The 19,600-nt window shown below is 36.6% G+C and overlaps 1 protein-coding gene across 1 annotated transcript in view; it reads left to right on the top strand.

The window, feature by feature from the left end:
- Positions 1–9,888, top strand: part of VPS4B (vacuolar protein sorting 4 homolog B) — a 28,022-nt gene extending 18,134 nt beyond the window's left edge. Inside the window, exon 11 of the mRNA XM_081952969.1 lies at positions 6,217–9,888. Within this exon, the coding sequence (XP_081809095.1) occupies positions 6,217–6,318 (102 nt within the window). The 3' untranslated portion in view covers positions 6,319–9,888. The remainder of the gene's footprint in view (positions 1–6,216) is intronic.
- Positions 9,889–19,600: the final 9,712 nt, after the last annotated feature.

Raw genomic sequence — 19,600 nt, 5'->3', positions numbered from 1 at the left:
AGAGAGAGAAAGAGAGAGAGAGAGAGAGAGAGAGAATGACTGACCCAGAGTCACCCAGTTATGCCTAAAATAGGCCTAGAATTCGGTGTCTATTTCTAGGCCAACACATTTACCACTATATATTTGAGTCTTTGAAAATGCTAATAATTGAACTGAAAATCTTTTTTACACAAATCAAGTGTGGTACCAGATAAGTTTTTTTTAAATTGTATAATGTAATTTATGCTTAATATTAAATTAAGCATTATTATAGTTAATAATTAAGAATTCTCTTAATTCCGAGTTAACCTTAAAACTTAAATGAATTTTTGCTATCATAAAGCTTCTAAAGATTGAATATGAAATATGGGATGTAATAATGTAGGCCAAAGAAGATTAATAATTCAAGATTCTTAACCCAAAACCTACTGCATTGTTATTTAGAATTAGGTTACTTGCATAGCAACTCAACACAGTGATGTGAATTTGTAATAATCTCTTTGCAGATTATCCAATCTGCAAGCTAATTTTCAGTTTCTGTTAAAAATATTTGTTAAATGTAACCCTCAGCCAAGGAAAGATTTTCTACCTTTGACTTATTGCATAAAAAGTTTTAGGATCCCAATTAAATTATGGCTTGATGTGTTGTATGAACTCAGTGATTTAATTTTCTCAAATAGATAAAAATGCATAAATTATATGCAAAAAGAAGTACACCCCCCACTGATTTTTTTTTACTTTTTCAATATATTTCAATATATTTCAATATATTTAAATATGTACAGATATTTTATTATTTCAAGAATAGCAATAGATGAAGGGGATATAATAAATATGTAAGAGCCCTGGTGGCGCAGTGGTTAGAAAGCAGTATTGCAGGCTAATTTTGCTGACTGCCAGCAGTTCAATGCTTACCAGCTCAAGGTTGACTCAGCCTTCCATCCTTACAAGGTTGATAAAATGAGGACCCAGATTGTTGGGGGCAATATGCTGACTGTGAACAGTCACATCACCATTGTAACTTTGAATACAGGTCATAAGTATCCCCAGATGGGACCATTGTAACTTTGAACGGTCACTATGCAACCAGTAACAAGTGACCAATCATGCTCTTTCACATGACTGTATCTGTCCTGAATTTAAAATGCATTGTTATCAGTTCATTCATCTTAACACGTAAGAATAATTTTCTTGAACAGAAATTGAAGTTATTTACAATATGAGCTCTTGACTTATACAAAGGCCTGCAGTCATACTTTGGCAACTTCTAAGCAAGTAATAGTATGCCTCTCTCAAAAGCGGAAAAATTAATATGTATTACAATTTTAGTTACAAAAACATTATGCTTCGGTAGATGACAGGACTTGCATAATATTATCAGGGTTGTAAGTGGTTTAATAATTGGATGGAAGAGCACTTGCAACTACCATGGCTGTAGGCTGTACCCTAGGAGAAGGCAGAAGGCAAGTTTCTGATCTAATGTTGCTAAACAGCTGCCCACAAAGTCTCCAGGCATCCTTGTTGATTAAAGGGGACCTGCCTTTTGCAAAGGTGATTGGTGAGTAGGAACAGCTCAGCCCTCTTAATAACTTGACCCAATTCTAGGGTTTATCTCTTGCTAGATTATATCCAGATAATAGTTGTAACACAAGCAAACAAACACTATAACTTTAGATGCTACTTACAAGATTTTTTTTAAAATTGTGGCCTGATTTGAGAAATGCTATGATTTTTCCCCCTTCTATATGAAAACTTAAAGTTTCAACTTAAAAAAAAAATAGTTTTAAGTATTTTATGTTTCAAAACATTGAACTAAATCTAGACCGAAGCTGAGTTCATATAGTGTATCAGTTCAAAATCCAATTTGTGTTCCAGTTGCTTCACATATTGCATGAATCCATCTAATTTGTGTGTGTGTTATGTATCTCGATGCTTAAGCAATTATGACTTAGTATAATGTTCCAACTTAAATCAAAGGTAGTCCTTTTAAGATAGATCAATCTAACGTCCACTTGATTTCAGTGAACCAAAGTATAACTAAGCTTTCAAATACATTTTCTGGAACCTAATGGAAATGATAAATAATTGTTCTCATTGTATATACTAACATTAAGCATCTATTAAGACCATGGCACCAAGATAGAAATTGGGAGATCATCAGTTCTTGCCCTGGCTTGGGCACAATACCAGTGGAATATCTTAATCTAGTCACTCCCTCTCTAGGAGCAAGACACTAGCAAATGTCTTTTGAAAATGCTGCCAAAAACCCCTCCGTTGATTGCCTAAGGTCAAAGCCGATTTGAAAACACACCCTTCCCCAAAGAAAAACCATATAGAGAATTCAAGTAAAGAAGCATATGCAACATTTAATTTGGAGCAAGAGCTTCAAATGCAGAGTACAAAATTAGCAGTACAAACATGTCCATCTGTTCTTTCTTTAGGGCTCAATAGAGACTTTCTGAACTCTTATCTACCTTCTGTTTCAAAGACCTAAAAAAGTATTGCTGATCCATAGCAAGATGATGGGCTATTTTATGTTTTTTTTAAATTACAAAACACAGAATGATGTAATGTAATTTAATATACTGGTTGGAAGCATTCATAGGCACATAATTTAATCTCCCAGGTGTGCCATTAGTTCCACTAGCATTGCTTTTTAAAAGGCCAGATATTCAAACTGGATTTTGTATTTCTATGCAGAGGCTGCAGATTTGAATCACCTTTGGGTTCCTAAATTACCTGTCACATATCTTTGTTTCCCATTCAATCAGCAGACCTGCTCTTCCAGGAGAAATGTCCTCCCTCATTGAGGTGACATGACACATAACAATAATCTCACCAACCAAAAAACTTGTTCAGAAAAAGAAAGCTGTTTTAAACAATGATGAAAAAGACTTTTTTCTTTTTTTTGCCAAGTTTTTTTTATTTTTTAACATACATATAATGTAATCCAAAGTATACCTACCAATACATCTTAACGAACATTTTTGATTATTCAATAATATATCAATTCATTTTGCCATTAAGCCTCTTCCATTTTTATTTGCTCTTCTGCTTTCCATACACTATATTATAGTCTATTTCATCTTCGGCTCTTCTCTTCTCCCCCCTACCTCCTTCTTCCCTCTGCCTTCTCTCTCTTCTCTACTTCCCCTTGCTCTCTCCCTCTCCTCTTCTCTCTTTCCACACCTTCCCTCTCTCCTGCTCTTTCCGTCCCTTCTACTTCCTTCTCTCCTGTCTCCTTTCTCTCTCTTTCCCTCTCTTTATCTCCCTTCCATTCTCTATTTTACATGTGTATTTCCGCCTTTTAGCAAATCCCATTTAATATCAATGGCATTAATAATTATATTCCCAAAGAAAAAAGGAAAAAAATATTTTCCATATTGCTAGTTTTGGACTACTGCAATGCTCTCTACATGGGGCTCCCCTTGAGATGCACCCGAAGACTACAGCTAGTTCAGAATGCGGGCTATCATGGGGAGTACCAGGTACTCCCACATAACACCTCCTGCGCGAGCTGCACTGGCTGCCTGTGGTCTTTCGGGTGCGTTTCAAGGTGTTGATTACCATCTTCAAAGCGCTCCATGGCACAGGACCTAGTTACCTGCGGGATCGCATCCTACCTCATACATCCCTGCGACCAATTCGCTCCCACAGGAAGGGACTCCTCCGGGTACCGTCCACTAAGCAATGCCAATGGGCGGCGCCCAGGAGTAGAGCCTTCTCTGTGATGGGCCCAACCCTCTGGAATGACCTACCCCCGATATCAGAACTACTACCGATCTCCGCTCCTTCCAACAGAAACTCAAGACCCACCTGTTCCAATTAGCTGGCCTGGCCCATTTATAGTCCCATTGTATACCTCCTGGCAAACATTTTATCCCGGGATAGTTTTTAGGGGTAGTTTTAATGCATTTTTAAATTTTTAAATTTTAATTTGATCTTTAACTATTATTGTACAGTAAATTATATGTTACCTCCTCCAGCCACACCTATATCTATTTTATATTTATATCTATGTATATTACTGTGTTTTAAATATGACTGTACACCGCCCTGAGTCCCTTCTGGGAGAGGGCGCGGTTTAGAAATCAAATTAAAGTTAAAGTTAAAGTTTATTTTAGAGGTATACCTTAATACGAATTCCATCTCCCTCCCCCCCCCCCCCCGCCCGCCCGGTAACAACCTATTTTTTGGACGCAGTGCAAGATGGATTCAAATTTCCCGCTATCCTCATAATGCGGTTACATACTTTTACATCATTAAGCACCCCTATTTTGTCTCATCTTATAATTTTAACTATATATTATTAGGCGTATTTCCACATTTTCCCTCCATTTTCCCCCCTCCTCTGATAACTTTCCCAACTAATGTTTTTCTTATTTGTAACCAGGCACAATCATTTCACCATCCATTATTAATACATATCAGCTAGCCTACTATCTTTATTCACCTTAGTTAATTTACCTTTAATTCTTTTTTGCTTGCAATCCTTTCTATACCATACATACATATTACATTTCATTGTTGCAGTTAATTAAAGTTCACAATAGCATATGCTTTACAAACATTCTTCACCTTCCCCCCCCCCCATATCTACCAATTTTATTTTGCTTTCCATTTATGTTTAAAGAATCTTAAATCCTAATATCTGAACTTCTCCTTTCTCTCTCTGCTATTTATATATCTTTTCTTCCCAATTTTTAAAATAACTTTTTGCTGTACTATTTGTCGTACCTTCTTCAGGATTTCCTTTTGTGTCCTCAGCCAAGTTTTCCTTTTTCTTTTCTTATCATATTTTCCTCCTGTAATAAACTTTTTTTCTTTCATCGTGCTGCCTGTCTGCTCCATTCTTTTCTTTTCTTTCTTTTTTTATTGGGACATGCTTTTCCCACTTCTTTGTGCCCCTATTAAATCCAATGAGATCCTTTATCTGCTTATTATTTCCCTCACTCTCTCTTGCTTTTGAAAAATACTTTTTTCATTGATTACAAATGTATTTTGATTTCATCTTTTAAGAGGCTAACTTAAGCCACCGAGGGGGGGGGGGGTTATCTAGTCTCCCTAGAATTTCTGTGGTAACTTCTTCACTTAACTTTGTTTGCAATAGAATTAACTATCCATAGTAAAATATCCCGTAGTTATTTTATTTTCCTATAAATTTGCATTTTGAAACCTTTCTCCAGTTCGGAGTATTTTAAAATTCTGAGTTAAGGAAGAATGAAATCTACAACCCTTTGGGCTGTAACATACAAAGTAGCAAAGCATTGTGAAATGTGAGTGCTGGTTGGAAATGTTTAGGTAGTAGTATATAAGTAAGTACTTGAAAATAAACTACTTAAGGAAACCTTGCTTCTGAGTAGAGGCAGAGGGTTCTGCTATTAAATTGAATCAATGAAATCATTTTACAGCAATGCATCTTCTAAGTACAGATAATCCTCAACGTATGACCACAATTGAGCCCAAAATTTCTGGTGCTAAGTGAGACACTTGTTAAGTGAATTTTGTCCTATTTTACGACCTTTCTTGCCACAGTTGTTAAGTGAATCGCTGCAGTTGTTATATTAGTAATATGGTTAGTTTTCGACTTCAGAAAATAGTTCAGTCTAAAATTTCTGTTGCTAAGCAAGATAGTTGTTAAATGAGTTTTGCTCCATTTTGTGACCTTTCTTGCCAGAATTGTTAAGTGAATCACTGCAGTTATGTTAGTAACACAGTTGTTAAGTGAATCTGGCTTCCACATTGACTTTGCTTGCCAGAAGGTTGCAAAAGGTGATTACATGACCCTGGGACACTGCAAGGATCATAAACATGAACCAGCTGCCCAGCATCTGAAGTTTCATCATGTGACCATGGGGATGCTGCAATGGCTGTAAGTGTGAAAAACAGTCATGCATCACTTTTTTCAGGGCTGAAAAACGGTCGAACTGTCACTAAATGAACAGTTGTAAGTTGAGGATTACCTGTAACTGGTAATACAAAGTAAGTGTGATATATTTCATGGTATCTTGTATTGTTAAATTTCCAATAACGTCGTTAATTTTTTGATTTGTGGTAATTATTTGAATAATTGAGAGGGAAAGGGTTAGACATTTAGAGGTTTTTTTCATTTTTATAGCTTCTTTTGCTTCCTTCTCCCATGCTATAACTCATGTAATTGTGGTGTGTGTGCTATCTATATGAATATGTGTGATGGAGAAATGTGCAGCTCTTAACTCTCCTTTCATTTATGCACAGGCTGATATGCTGAGGTCACTAGCCAACACAAAACCAACAGTAAATGAGCAGGACCTGGAAAAACTAAAGAAGTTCACAGAAGATTTTGGACAGGAAGGCTAATCCAACCCGCTCTCTAATCCTATTATTTCTTTATTTGGCATTATTGCCTCTATGTTGCCAATAAATAGATTGCTCATTCCTTCTTTTGCATATGAACTAAAGAGCCTCTTGTAAAGATCTTCGGGCTTATGTATATCACTTTCCAAAAATATCTATTAAATGTCATTTACTGGGGGCACAATAATAGGACTTGTTGGCAAAAAAAAAGGACAAATGTGGTATATATATTTAAACATTTGACAGCCCCTTTGGAGAATTTCTCAGTAAGAAATAATATATGCTACCCCTAGTCAGAAGTATTTATAAGCTCCTCTTGGTCTAAAAATACTTCAAGAGTATTTTTTTTAAAACTGAATTCTATTTGGTTGTCAAGTGTTGATTTTTATAATCAGTGAATTTGCTTGCAAAACAAATGTTCTCTCTTGAATTATCATCTGGAACTTGGTAATGCATATGATTAGAATGTTCCAATCAATTAGGGTTTCAGAAGGGAGAAGGCACTGAAGGTCAATACTTAACTGAATGCAGAATTGAAGTTCAGATTTTTTATTATTATTTCTGCAATATGGTATTGCCTTAAAAACATCAAGCATTGTTCTGAATAACTCACAGACACTCACTGTGCAACCTACCAGAGAATAGACTTGAAATGTAAATAGTGTGTGAGACAATTTCTCTTCCTGCCGAGTTTCATCTTGCTTTATTCTCTGTAGGAATTTAAACCAAGCAAGGTACATATTCTATTAAAATTCTATGGAGAAATCGGAAATCCGTGTTTTTAGCCAGCCATTGCTTGACAGAAGTTATTTTCTGAACTGACCTTCATTTTGAAGAAGAAGTTCTTGGAACAACGTGCTAAACAGCCTGAACTTCCCAAGGATGCTCAGGGGAGATGCTGTTCTTCAAGATCTACCTTTAAAAAAATTAGAAAGGAAATCTATATTGTTAGTTTAATAGATAAACTTATATTAAAAATTAAGCACAGTGCACGTTTTGTTCCCAAAGCCTTTTGTTAAAAAGTATGCATTTTAAAGAAATTCTTAATGTGATCTATAACATTAGAGCGGCCAGTTTCAACATCACATTAAAAAAAAGTTTTACTGAACCTCAGGCTTAAAGTCTTCCTCCTTCCATATAATATAACGGAAGGTGCAGTTACAAGTTTCTTGCTTCTGGATTACTTTAACTGCAGTCTACCTTGTCATCCAAAATCAACCAATTATAATTAATCTTATACATGCTTTAAAATAAGCAAGCTTCAAACCATGGATAATGAAGCTGTTTTATTAAATATGCCGGAGTTAAAATTAATCAGAATTTAAGATTCAGGAAACATTAGGCTCTGGTTAATAAGAAGCAGAAACTTCCAAAATTTTGGCCAGGGTTGTGAGGGAGGAAAAGGAAATATGCAAATCCAGGACATTGTTCTCATCATATCAAATTGTGTTCAAATGCAGCCATGACAGCACTGAATTTGTGCCTTGGAATTTTGCCCTGGTTGTAGATAAGTGAGTGCTGTAATATCTGTGTAACACAAATTGCATTTCTGTTATGGAAATGTATCTTGTAGATGCTTATGTGTTGCAAATGTCTGTGTAAAGTACTATATGGTCATCTTAAGAGGTTTTATTTCCTTCTCATGTCTGTATTTTGTGTACTTTCTGAAATCGTAGGAATGGTTGAAATTTGTCGCTGGATGGAATAAGTTGCAAGATGCCTTTAGTTTACATTTCTAATGTTAGAATCATATATAACTTTAAATATATGGACTATTTTGCTCAATATGACTGTGGAAATTATACTTTGAAATCTCAAGAAAGGAACTTTTGAGAACATGCCCAAGTTGTTAAAGTCATGTACGTTATCATCATGTCATTTTCTCAGATTTGTTTACTATCCCGTTTATGCATTTATTTATTGCCTTTATATCCTTCCTTTTCTCTGGGAACTCAAGCCAAAGTGCAAGGATCACATGTCATAATATCCCATGAACAACCCTGTGAAGTAGATTGTGCTGAAAGGGAAGATTAGCCCCAAATCACCCAGTGAATTCCGCGTGGAGTGCGATTTTGAACCTGATTTTTCCTAATCTATGTCCTGCCATTTTCCTTCAATTTTTCACAGCTTGCTTCCTGTGCCTATTGCAATATATTTGTTTTGAAAAATATAAGGTCTTGAAAACAGCTATAAAATTTCAGATTCACTACAGTACTGCTATATGTGCATATTACTAAATATTCAGCACTTTTACCATAGAAACTGTAGCTCACCAAAGTTCTCAAATGATATAAAATCTAAACTAAAATAAATTTGGTATTAAATATGTATTTATGATAAAATTAGTGCATTTTTTTCCCGGCCAAATGATTCCCAAGTGAGAGTTGTACCCATAAATTCTTAGTACCAATAGAGCAGCACTAGTTTTTTTCATCCACTGACTAGAATTTTGAAGCTTCCAAAATGTAGGACTCCATCCTGTTTCCCCATGGGTGAAGAAACAATTGGAAAATTTTGACAAGGCAACATTCCATCATTCCTCTTGTTCAAACTTGCAGTTTCTGGTAGCTTGGTAGTTTTAATTTGGGCCCTTTTGCCACATGATAGGAACTATATTTTAGCATCAGTGAAGTGGATAATGCCTGGCTAGTGAGAAGATTGTTCTGATTACTATTCAACTCAATTTTAGAATTGTGTGACTTAAGAATTTAACTACCTATCCATACAGTCATAATAATAATAGCCTTTATTATCATTGTACATCATATATACAACAAAATTGGTTTAGCTTCTCGGTGATGGCAATCCCAACTGATCCGATAACTCACAACTGCAGGACATGGAGGTTTTAACAAATTAAGAGTGTGGGATGCCCAGTAAAGGTCAGATGAGTTGGGGAAGCCCAACTAATGTGGGCACTAAGATACTTCAGGTGTGAGTGATACTGGAGCAATTTGAGATCTTTCCTGCAGTGGGATTTTGATTTCCTGTCCTCAGTGCTCTGCAATGCAGAAGTCATGAGTTAAGTATGATCACCTGGATTGTGATCACGTGACTGCAAGGTGCAATGGCCAGAACTTTGGGAATTGGTTGTGTGTCCATTTTTTCACTGCTGGGCTAACTGAACATTGAACAAATGGTTGTAAGCTGAGGACTACCTGTACCTTTCCTTTCTGGTTTTCCTCTCAAATAAGCTTATTTTCATATTGTGGAATTTAGGTAAGAAAGTACAGAAAAAGAAATGGAAAGCATTTAGCTGGTTAAGTATTTTGATGGCAGGCTGCCAGGAAATCGGGGGCCTTTCGTTAGACTGAGAAGTTTATCAAAACATCCTGGAAGAAAGTCACTTGTATGGTGGTGAAGACAACTGTAGTGGTATGTGGCAATGGGGAGGGGAAGAGATGTTGGTAGGGAACAAACAGATGGAGGGAAAGTCCACAGCTAAATAACAGAAGAGAAGAAACAAAGAATCCACCCAAGCTTTTCAGGTGATAAAAGACAATATAATATTTGTATTTTCAGACTTGCAAGATTCTGCTAATGTAGCTCTACAATAAAGTAGAATTTGGCTCATCTTGTTTTTCTGTCTGATTTTGGCCTATTTGGGAGGCTGACAAATAGACTTGTGGATATAATCCTCAGGAATCAAGCTTGTCTTGAATCTCTATATTAACACACTTGAATACTATTATATATGGTTCAGAAAACTGCACCTTAGCAAACATTTCCATTGTTGAAAATGGACTACGGAAACAATGGGACAACTCCTTTATGTGGGAAGGCAAGAAAGGTTGGGCATTTGTAATTTTGGAAAAAGGCCATGGTTTTTGAAGAATACTAAAACCTGTGTGCACCCTATAAAGCTGAATAGTGGAAAATCGAGGGCAGCAACACACTTCATATATCTTAGTGGTGGGTTTCAATTTTTTTTGGAACCTACTCTGTGGGTGTGGCCTCCTTTGTGGGAGTGGCTTGCCAGGCATGTGACCTGGTGGGAGTGGCCAAGATGATGTCACTGAATTCTTTGCCCCAATAGATGAACTACAATAAGATTAAAATAAGTACAAAAACAATAAAAGAGCTACTTACAGAAGGAAGATGACTGTTCTTGCCAGTCTTCAGTATCACGGACTCCAATGAATGTGCTGCACAAAGAAGAGACACAGAAATGTATCTTCGTTTTCATGGCATTAGTTTGTAGTGCTTGTTCTTGAGCAGCAAGTATTAAACCTTCCGTTTCTTTCTTGATGGTTCTCATCTTAAGCCATATCCGTCAATTTGTTATCACATTTTCCTTCAATGTTTTTCAAGTGCTGTCCATGCAAAGCTTTGGTTTTCCATCTATTTAATCTTGTCATCCAGCTGTTTCCGCTTATATTCAGCCTGTGTTTCTGTTGTTATTATATTGTTCTCCATTTTCACAGCCTGTTTTTATTATTATTTACTTTATTCATTTAACATGAAATTCAGCCAACTGAACATTTAAAAATGCATCACAAATACCATTGACTGGTGCTAATGGTTGATACGGGTTGCTGCCAGCGTCCTAGGTATCAACCAAGTACCTTCTTAAAATATACAATGTTCTGAGTAGCGATGACAATGGGTATTACTATTACATGTTTCATCCATAATTGGGTAGTTTTGATGGCCAGATCGCAGTATTTTGCGATTTTTTTCCAGTTCATTTTCCAAAGTTTTCCAGTTCAGCCAGTCCATTATTGTTGTTGTCTAAAAAAGATTTGACCCAGTCAATGCAATGTCCACAAATTATGTATGTTTATTACTGGAAATTTAAAAAAATGATTTGGGGAAAAAAAGTGGTATCATAGCAGTGACAAATAAGAAAGAAAATGGCAGATTGCAACAGATTTGAAAAATGGGAAAATTAACAACTATCAATGATAGGGAGAATTTCTACAATCAAAATGAATATATTGCCCAGAATTTTATATTTCTTTCTGACAATTCCAATTAGACTTGTGAAAGATTATTTTGACGACTTAAATAAAATAGTGTTGAAATATATTTGGCAAGGAAAGAAAGCAAGAATAAAATTAAAATTGTTACAAGATGCTAGAATAAGAGGAGGATTTGGTCTGCCTAACAGGGACTTATACTATCAGGCAACAAGCTTAATGTGGGTCAAGGAGTGGATAACATTAAGAAATTCTAGATTACTGACTACAGAAGGACATGATTTGTTGTTGGGATGGCATGCTTTCTTATGGTACAAGGGAATTAAAATGCAGTGGTATTTTAGAAGACATTATATATGGGAGGCTTTGCTATTAAATTGGGAGAAGGTTAAAACATTACTTAAAAATTCCAGTCTGGTTATCAACTATTGAAGCATTTTCATATCCAGTAATATATAAAAAGGAACAAACAGTTAGATATGGTGAAATAATGCAGAGGGTGAACTTAAATCTATGCAAAAATTAGAACAGGAAGGAATAAAGATGAATTGGTTTTCATATGTGCAAATAAAGTCTAGATATGTAGAAGATCTTAAAACGGAAGGTTTCCATGATAAAATGACTTGAGTTAGATAAAATTTTGACAGATAGTGATGAAAAGGGAATTTAAAAACTATATGGATACTTATTAGAGGTTAAGCTAGAAGAAGAACAAGTTAAACAACCTATGATAGCGTGGGGGAAAAACTTTGAACATGGGATCGACCTAGATAAGTGGCAGAAATACAATACAATACAATACAATACAATACAATACAATACAATACAATAGTAGAGTTGGAAGGGACCTTGGAGGTATTCTAGTCCAACCCCCTGCCTAGGCAGGAAACCCTATACCGTTCCAGACAAATGGCTATCCAACATCTTCTTAAAGACTTCCAGTGTTGGGGCATTCACAACTACTGGAGGCAAGCTGTTCCACTGATTAATTGTTCTAACTGTCAGGAAGTTTCTCCTCAGTTCTAAGTTGCTTCTCTCCTTGATTAGTTTCCACCCATTGTTTCTTGTTCTGTCCTCAGGTGCCTGGGAGAATAGCTTGACTCCCTCTTCTTTGTGGCAACCCCTGAGATATTGGAACACTGCTATCATGTCTCCCCTAGTCCTTCTTTCTCTTAAGCTAGACATACCTAGTTCCTGCAACCATTCTTCATATGTTTTAGTCTCCAGTCCCCTAATCATCTTTGTTGCTCTTCTCTGCACTCTTTCTAGAGTCTCCACATCTTTTTTACATTGTGGCAACCAGAACTGAATGCTGTATTCCAAGTGTGGCCTTACCAAGGGATTATAAAGTCGTATTAACACTTCACGTGATCTTGATTCTATCCCTCTGTTGATGCAGCCTAGAACTGTGTTGGCTTTTTTGGCAGCTGCTGCACACTGCTGGCTCATATTTAAATGGTTGTCCACTAGAACGCCAAGATCCCTCTCACAGTTACTACTATTGAGCACGGTACCACCTATACTGTACCTGTGCATTCCGTTTTTGTTGCCTAAATGTAGAACCTTACTCTTTTCACCATTGAATTTCATTTTATTAGATAGTGCCCAATGTTCAAGTTTGTCAAGATCCTTCTGTATCTTAAGCCTATCTTCTGGAGTGTTGGCTATTCCTGCCAGCTTGGTGTCATCTGCAAATTTGATGAGTTCCCCATTTATTCCCTCATCCAAATCATTGATGAAGATGTTGAAGAGTACTGGGCCTAAAACAGAGCCTTGGGGTACTCCACTGCATACTTCCCTCCATGTAGATACAGTTCCATTGAGGACTACACGTTGAGTGCGGTTGGTCAGCCAGTTATGAATCCATCTGGTGGTGATGCTGTCTAACCCACATTCTTCTACTTTATCTAGTAGTAGGTTATGGTCTACCTTATCAAAAGCCTTACTGAAGTCCAAGTAAACTATATCAACGGCATTCCTCTGGTCCATTAATTTTGTCACATTATCAAAGAATGCAATAAGATTAGTCTGGCATGATCTGTTTTTGACAAATCCATGTTGGCTTTTGGCTATTACTTTGTTTGCTTCTAGGTGTTCGCAAATTCGTTGCTTGATTATTTTTTCCAGAATCTTTCCTGGTATTGAGGTCAGGCTGATAGGTCTGTAGTTTCCTGGATCTATTTTTTTCCCTTTTTTGAAGATGGGAACCACATCAGCTCTTTTCCAGTCCTCTGGTAGTTCCCCGGTGTTCCGGGATCTCTCAAAGATATAATTCAGTGGTTCTGAGAACCCTGGGGTGTAATCCATCCGGTCCTGGTGATTTGAACTCATCTAGGGTAGACAGGTGCTCACTTACCATTTTCTTCCCTATTTCAATTTGTGTTCCTAATCTGATTTTTGTGGTGCTGCTTTTGACAGGTTGGACTGTTTTATCCCTTTGTGTAAAGACAGGTGCAAAACATGAGTTAAATAGTTCTGCTTTCTCCCTGTTGTTTGTCACCTTCTTGCCACTTTCTCCTAGCAATGGACCAATTGTTTCCTTAACTTTTTTCTTGTTTTTAACATGTTGGAAGAAGCTTTTTTTGTTAATTTTTACTTTTATGGCAAGCCTTTCTTCATTGTGAGCCTTAGCTTTCCTCACTTCATCTTTACAGGCTTGGGCTATTTGCTGATATTCTGCCTTAGTTATGTCCCCCTCCTTCCACTTTTTATACTTACCTTTTTTGTCTTTCAGTTTGTCAGATAGTTCTTTATGCAGCCATGCTGGTTTCTTTTGGGAGCTGATATTTTTCTTCTTCATTGGTATTGTGCTAGACTGGGCTTTTGTAATCTCATTTTTCAAAATTTCCCAAGCTTCTTGAGTTGTTTTCCCCTTGAGGATTCTCATCCATGGAATTTTTCCCAAGCTCTCTCTAAGTTTATTGAAATTAGCTTTCTTAAAGTCCAAGACTCTAGTTTGGCTTTGTTCTACTACCTGTGTTTGGATAATGTTGAATTCCAATATTGCATGGTCACTTGCCCCCAGGGTTCCTATGGCTTAAACACCTTCTATCATTTCCTCTCTGTTAGTGAGGATTAAGTCCAATATGGCTGATCCCCTTGTTCCCTTCTCTACTTTTTGGAAAACAAAGTTGTCTGCTAGGTTTCTTAAGAACCTGTTGGATCTTCCACTTGGTGCAGAGTTTGTTTCCCAGTTGATATCAGGGTAGTTAAAATCTCCCATTACTATTGTGGTGTGCTTCCTACATACCTTAGTTAGCTGACTAGCAAAAAGTTCATCTACTTCCTCTGCTTGGTTGGGTGGCCTGTAGTATAGACCTATGGTAATGTCATTTCCCCCACAACCTTTAATATTGATCCAAATGCATTCAAATTATGGTCTCAAAATTATAAAATGACAATGTCAACAGCATACAAACAAAATTTGTATAAGATATTTTACAGGTGGCATCTACCCCTGATGAGAATAGCAAGAATGTTCAAGAACAAATCAGAAAAGTGCTGGAAATGTCATCAGATACCGGGTTTATATTATCATATGTGGTGGACTTGCACAGAAGCTAAAAGATACTGGACTAAAATCCACACTTGTTTGGAGAAAATGATACACAAACACATAGACTTTAAACCAGAAGTCTTTTTATTGGGAATTATACCGGAAACATGTAATAGAGAACTGAAATATTTGGTTGTGAACGTGCTAACAGTAGCTAGAATTGTATTTGCTAAAAATTGGAGAAATGAGAAAATACTAATGCAGGAGGAAGTTATTCATAAAATAATGGAATGTGCTGAAATGAGTAAATTGACATTTGAAAGAGAACAAGATAAACAGTTTTATAGGATATGGGATTTATTTTATTCGTGGTTAGATTAAAAAATATGGAAATGAAAGTTACTTGAGAATGTGGTAAATATAAGAACAATTGAATGATATAGAATATAACATAAAAATATTTTGCTACTGGAACTATCTGAGATGATATATTGAATCGCTATGGTGCAAATGATCCCAATATATCTCGTGGAAAATGAAGAATAATGGTGATTGTCAAATAAATGAGGTATAATAATAATGTATATAAATATTTTTGATTTGTTAATATGTGATTATATATGTACCATATGTACTCAAACTTAAGACAGGCATATAGAGCAATCCCCCTCTCCCATCTGGGTACGTCTGACCACATCTCTCTGCTATTGTGCCCAAAGTATATCCCCCTTAGGAAAAGGATACGACCAGTCTTGAAAGCTGTCAAAAACTGGCCAGAGGGAGCACTTTGCAGGGCTGCTTTGAGACTACCGAGTGGAGTATATTTGAACATTTGGAGCTGCAAGAATTCACTGACACTGTACTCTCATACATTAAAACTTGCACAGACAATGTAACAGTGAATAAGCGCATCAGAGTTTACAGTAATCATAAACCCTGGATGTCAACAGAAGTGCAATCACTTCTGAGAGCCCGAAACTCTACCTTCAAGGCAGGAAACGAAGACAAATACAATGAAGCCAGGGCAAACTTGAGAAGAGGCATTAAGGCGGTTAAACAGAAATACAAACAAAAGGTAGAGAAGTATCTGGAAGATAATAACTCAAGACAGGTGTGGCAGGGACTACAACACCTAACCAACTATAAGGGCAATACGAAAAAAATAGTCAATGCTAATGCCCTGCTAGTAGAGAAGCTAAATAGCTTCTTCACCCACTTTGAGGTCAAAAGATCAGTTTCTGTGGCTCTAGCCCAAAGGCCCTCTGACCTCCAGCCACTCACCCTGGATGAACATCAAGTGAGAGCTGATCTGAAGGCTGTAAATCTCAACAAAGCTGCAGGTCAAGACGGTGTGATGGGGAAAATGGTAAAAACCTGTGCTGACCAATTAACAGGGATCCTGACAAGGATTTTTAACCTCTCCCTGCAACAGGCTAGAGTCCCATCATGCTTGAAAGCAGCCACAATTATCCCAGTTCCGAAGAAAGCAGCCATAAAAAGCTTGAATGACTATAGACCCATTGCACTGACGTCTATAGTGATGAAGTGCTTTGAGAGACTGGTCCTACAACACCTCAGGTCTTGTCTTCCAACAAATTTTGATCAACATCAGTTTGCTTATAGAAGCAACAGGTCGACAGGGGACGCCATCACAACTGCTCTACACATTGCACTGAGCCACCTTGAGAAATCTGGGAATTATGTCAGAATGCTTTTTATAGACTATAGCTCGGCCTTTAATACCATCTTACCAGGAGTTCTCATTGAAAAGTTGACTGACCTGAATTTCCCTCCCCTCACTTGTGAATGGATCAAAGACTTCCTGATGGATCGTCCATAAACAGTAAGGGTTGGGTCCTTTACATCTTCCACGCTGAAGCTCAGCACAGGCTCCCCTCAGGGCTGTGTGCTCAGCCCATACCTATACTCGCTGTATACATATGACTGCATATCCTCTGATCCATCCAACATCATAATAAAGTTTGCAGACGACACAACAGTTCTGGGTCTCATAACTGGAGGGGACGAATCAGCATACAGGGAAGAAGTCCAGAAGATATCCGCATGATGCTCAAGAAACAACTTACATCTAAATACTAGTAAGACAAAGAAGATGGTGCTAGATTTCCGGAAGCACAGATAGGAACCTGCCCCACTGTATATCGAGGGGGGCTGTGTGGAGAGGATGTCCTCTTTTAAATTCTTGGAAGTACTTATTAGTCAAGATCTCACCTGGAAAAACAACATGTCTCTGGTGATTGGAGACTTCATTTCCTTAGAGTCCTGCGAAAAAACAAGGTGGAACAATGGCTGATGACCTCTTTCTATCAGTCCATCATAGAAAGTGTCCTCATATATTGTATTACAGTATGGTAATGCTGGTTTAACAACTGCGGACAGGAAGGCCCTACAGAGACTGATGAATTCGGCACAAGAAACCATTGGTTGCCTTCTGACACTCCTGGATGACATTGCCAGATCTCGCTGCTTTAGCAGAGTAAGGAAGATACTCAGAGATGATTCACACCCTGGTCAGTGTCTCTTTGCATTTCTACCATCAGGCAGAAGACATCAAAGTATAGCCAGCCGAACAAACAGGTTTAAAGATAGTTTCTGTCCTTGGGCTGCGAGACTTTTAAATACAACGACAATCACTCCATGCACACGCTAGGTTTTTTAAAAATTTTCTTTCTTTTTTCGTTTCTGTTATAATTTTGCACCAGTGAAGTTAAAACCAATTTTGTTGTATTTAAGTACAATGACAATAAAGATTATACTTATGGCTTTATGTTTTTTATTTTGTTTATGTTTGTCTAAAAATAAAAACTTTTTATATAACAAAGAAAGAAAATGAGTCACCCTGGAAGATGTCTCTCCTAATATTGACATTTTTCATTTCCAACCAGCTTCCATTGCCTCATTATTTTTCCTATAAATTGCTTAATGTTTTTATTGACCCTAGTTACTGCAAACATTTGATAATTCAACTATGTGATAATCAAATTCCTTTTTATAAACTTTCCAGACCATATTAAAATTGTGGGGGTTTTGGGGCTTTTGCAGTTCTCCAAAACCATTTCATCAACCAAAAGTTAATCTTTTGTACCTCTGCCTTTCCTTTTATTTCTTTTCCATTTTACTTTAATGATATTTTTCTTCCAAATAATCTTAGATTATAATTATTATGCACATTATTTAAACATTTTTAAAACATATTATGCACGTTATGCAATTATTATCCACTATTATGCACGTTATTTAAACATTTTAAGCATGCGTGTTATCACATAGTTTCCTTTAGTGTCCCTTTCCCTGGGTCTTCTTGAATCAGATAAATTCTGACACTTACTAACCAGTCGCTGAGGACTACTTCATGCAATACTTCATTAAGGTATTTAGCTATAATTGGATGCAAGCTAGTCAGATGTTTGAAACAAGTCATGCAACTGATTTCCAGATGTACAGATTTTAATCCATTTCCCTCAAGTTTTAATCATTTCTGCTTTTGTGATTAGTTGTTCCATTTCCCCCCCCCACACTAAATTCATGTTCAAATTCATTTATCCATCCAGCATTTGTATTATAGTCTTTCTGAATTTCTCGCAGAAACTTGATTGTTTCCTTTTTGATTTTCAAGATTCAGAATTTCTATTGCTATTTCTGATTGAAATAGCAGATAAATTGGGTGACTCATGTCTCATAGCATTCAATTTTCCCAGCTACTACTACTATTTGATTCTTTATGATTTCCAAAGCTTCTTCTATTTTTCTGGTGCTAAGCCAATATTTTTCATTATGTTGATCCTCACATTCTTATGTTTTTGCTATTTCATGTTGTTTAAATTAATTTTTAGATAATTTAATTTATCTTTCCTCCAGTATGATCTTCCATTTGAGAATTAAATATTCATTAAATTTTAATTATTAAATGTATTTGTTGCCTATCTCACAATTGAAGCGACTCTGAGCGGCTTATGATTTTGCTTTTGCTTTTCTATTTCAGTACCCAGTTCTTCTGTAATCCCCACTGCTGTACTGTAGCTAAACTGATAGGTCTGTCTGATAGATGTTATCTTAAACTTTGCAAACATCTTATTCACATCCTTATTATAGGCGCCAGTGTTTTTTGGGGTGGGTGGGTACTTCTTTCAATACTGGCTTTGTCTTTCTGTTGGTGATTATTCATGTGCCATAACTTTCGTTTTTAATTCTTCTTCTCAGAGGAGCATGGAACATAGAACATAAAATCATAGGGTTGGAAGGGACCTTGGAGGTCTTCAAATCCAATCCCTTGCTCAAGAGAGGGCACCTAATACCATCCCAGTCAAATGGTTGTCCAATCTATTTTTGCAAATTCCCAGTGTCGGACCATCTACAATTCCAGGGAGCAAGCTATTCCACTGATTAATTGTTCTCACTGTCAGGAAATTTCTCCTTGCTTCTAAGTGAAATGTGTTTAATAACCTTTCACCCATTACTTCTTGTCCTGCTTTCTGGTACTTTGAAGAATAAATCAATCCCTTCTTCTCTGTGACAGTCCCTCAGAGTACTGGAATGTCACTGCATTAATTTGTTTGCTAGCCGAACTGAACTGAATAGCTGAACTAAAAGAGTTACTGCGCAAGTCATAAGCCTTATCTGACAATGATTTATTGCGCATGCTTAACATGTTTATATACATCACACATTCCAGAGACTTCTTCCCTTTTGATCTTTGTTCGTCTTGGCAAGAAGACGGACAACATTTGCTTCTGCCAAAATGTAATAATTAGATAGATTTGTTTTATTTTCTATTTTATTATTTTTGTATTAAAAGTTTGTTTTTTTAATTAGAACTTGTTATTGGACTTCATTTTCGCTTCTTAAAGAA

This window comes from Natrix helvetica, assembly GCF_964273705.1.
Source record: "Natrix helvetica genome assembly, chromosome: 4".
Taxonomy (NCBI): domain Eukaryota; kingdom Metazoa; phylum Chordata; class Lepidosauria; order Squamata; family Natricidae; genus Natrix; species Natrix helvetica.
Note: the sequence above shows the minus strand (reverse complement) of the source record. Positions and strands in the feature narration are given on the sequence as shown.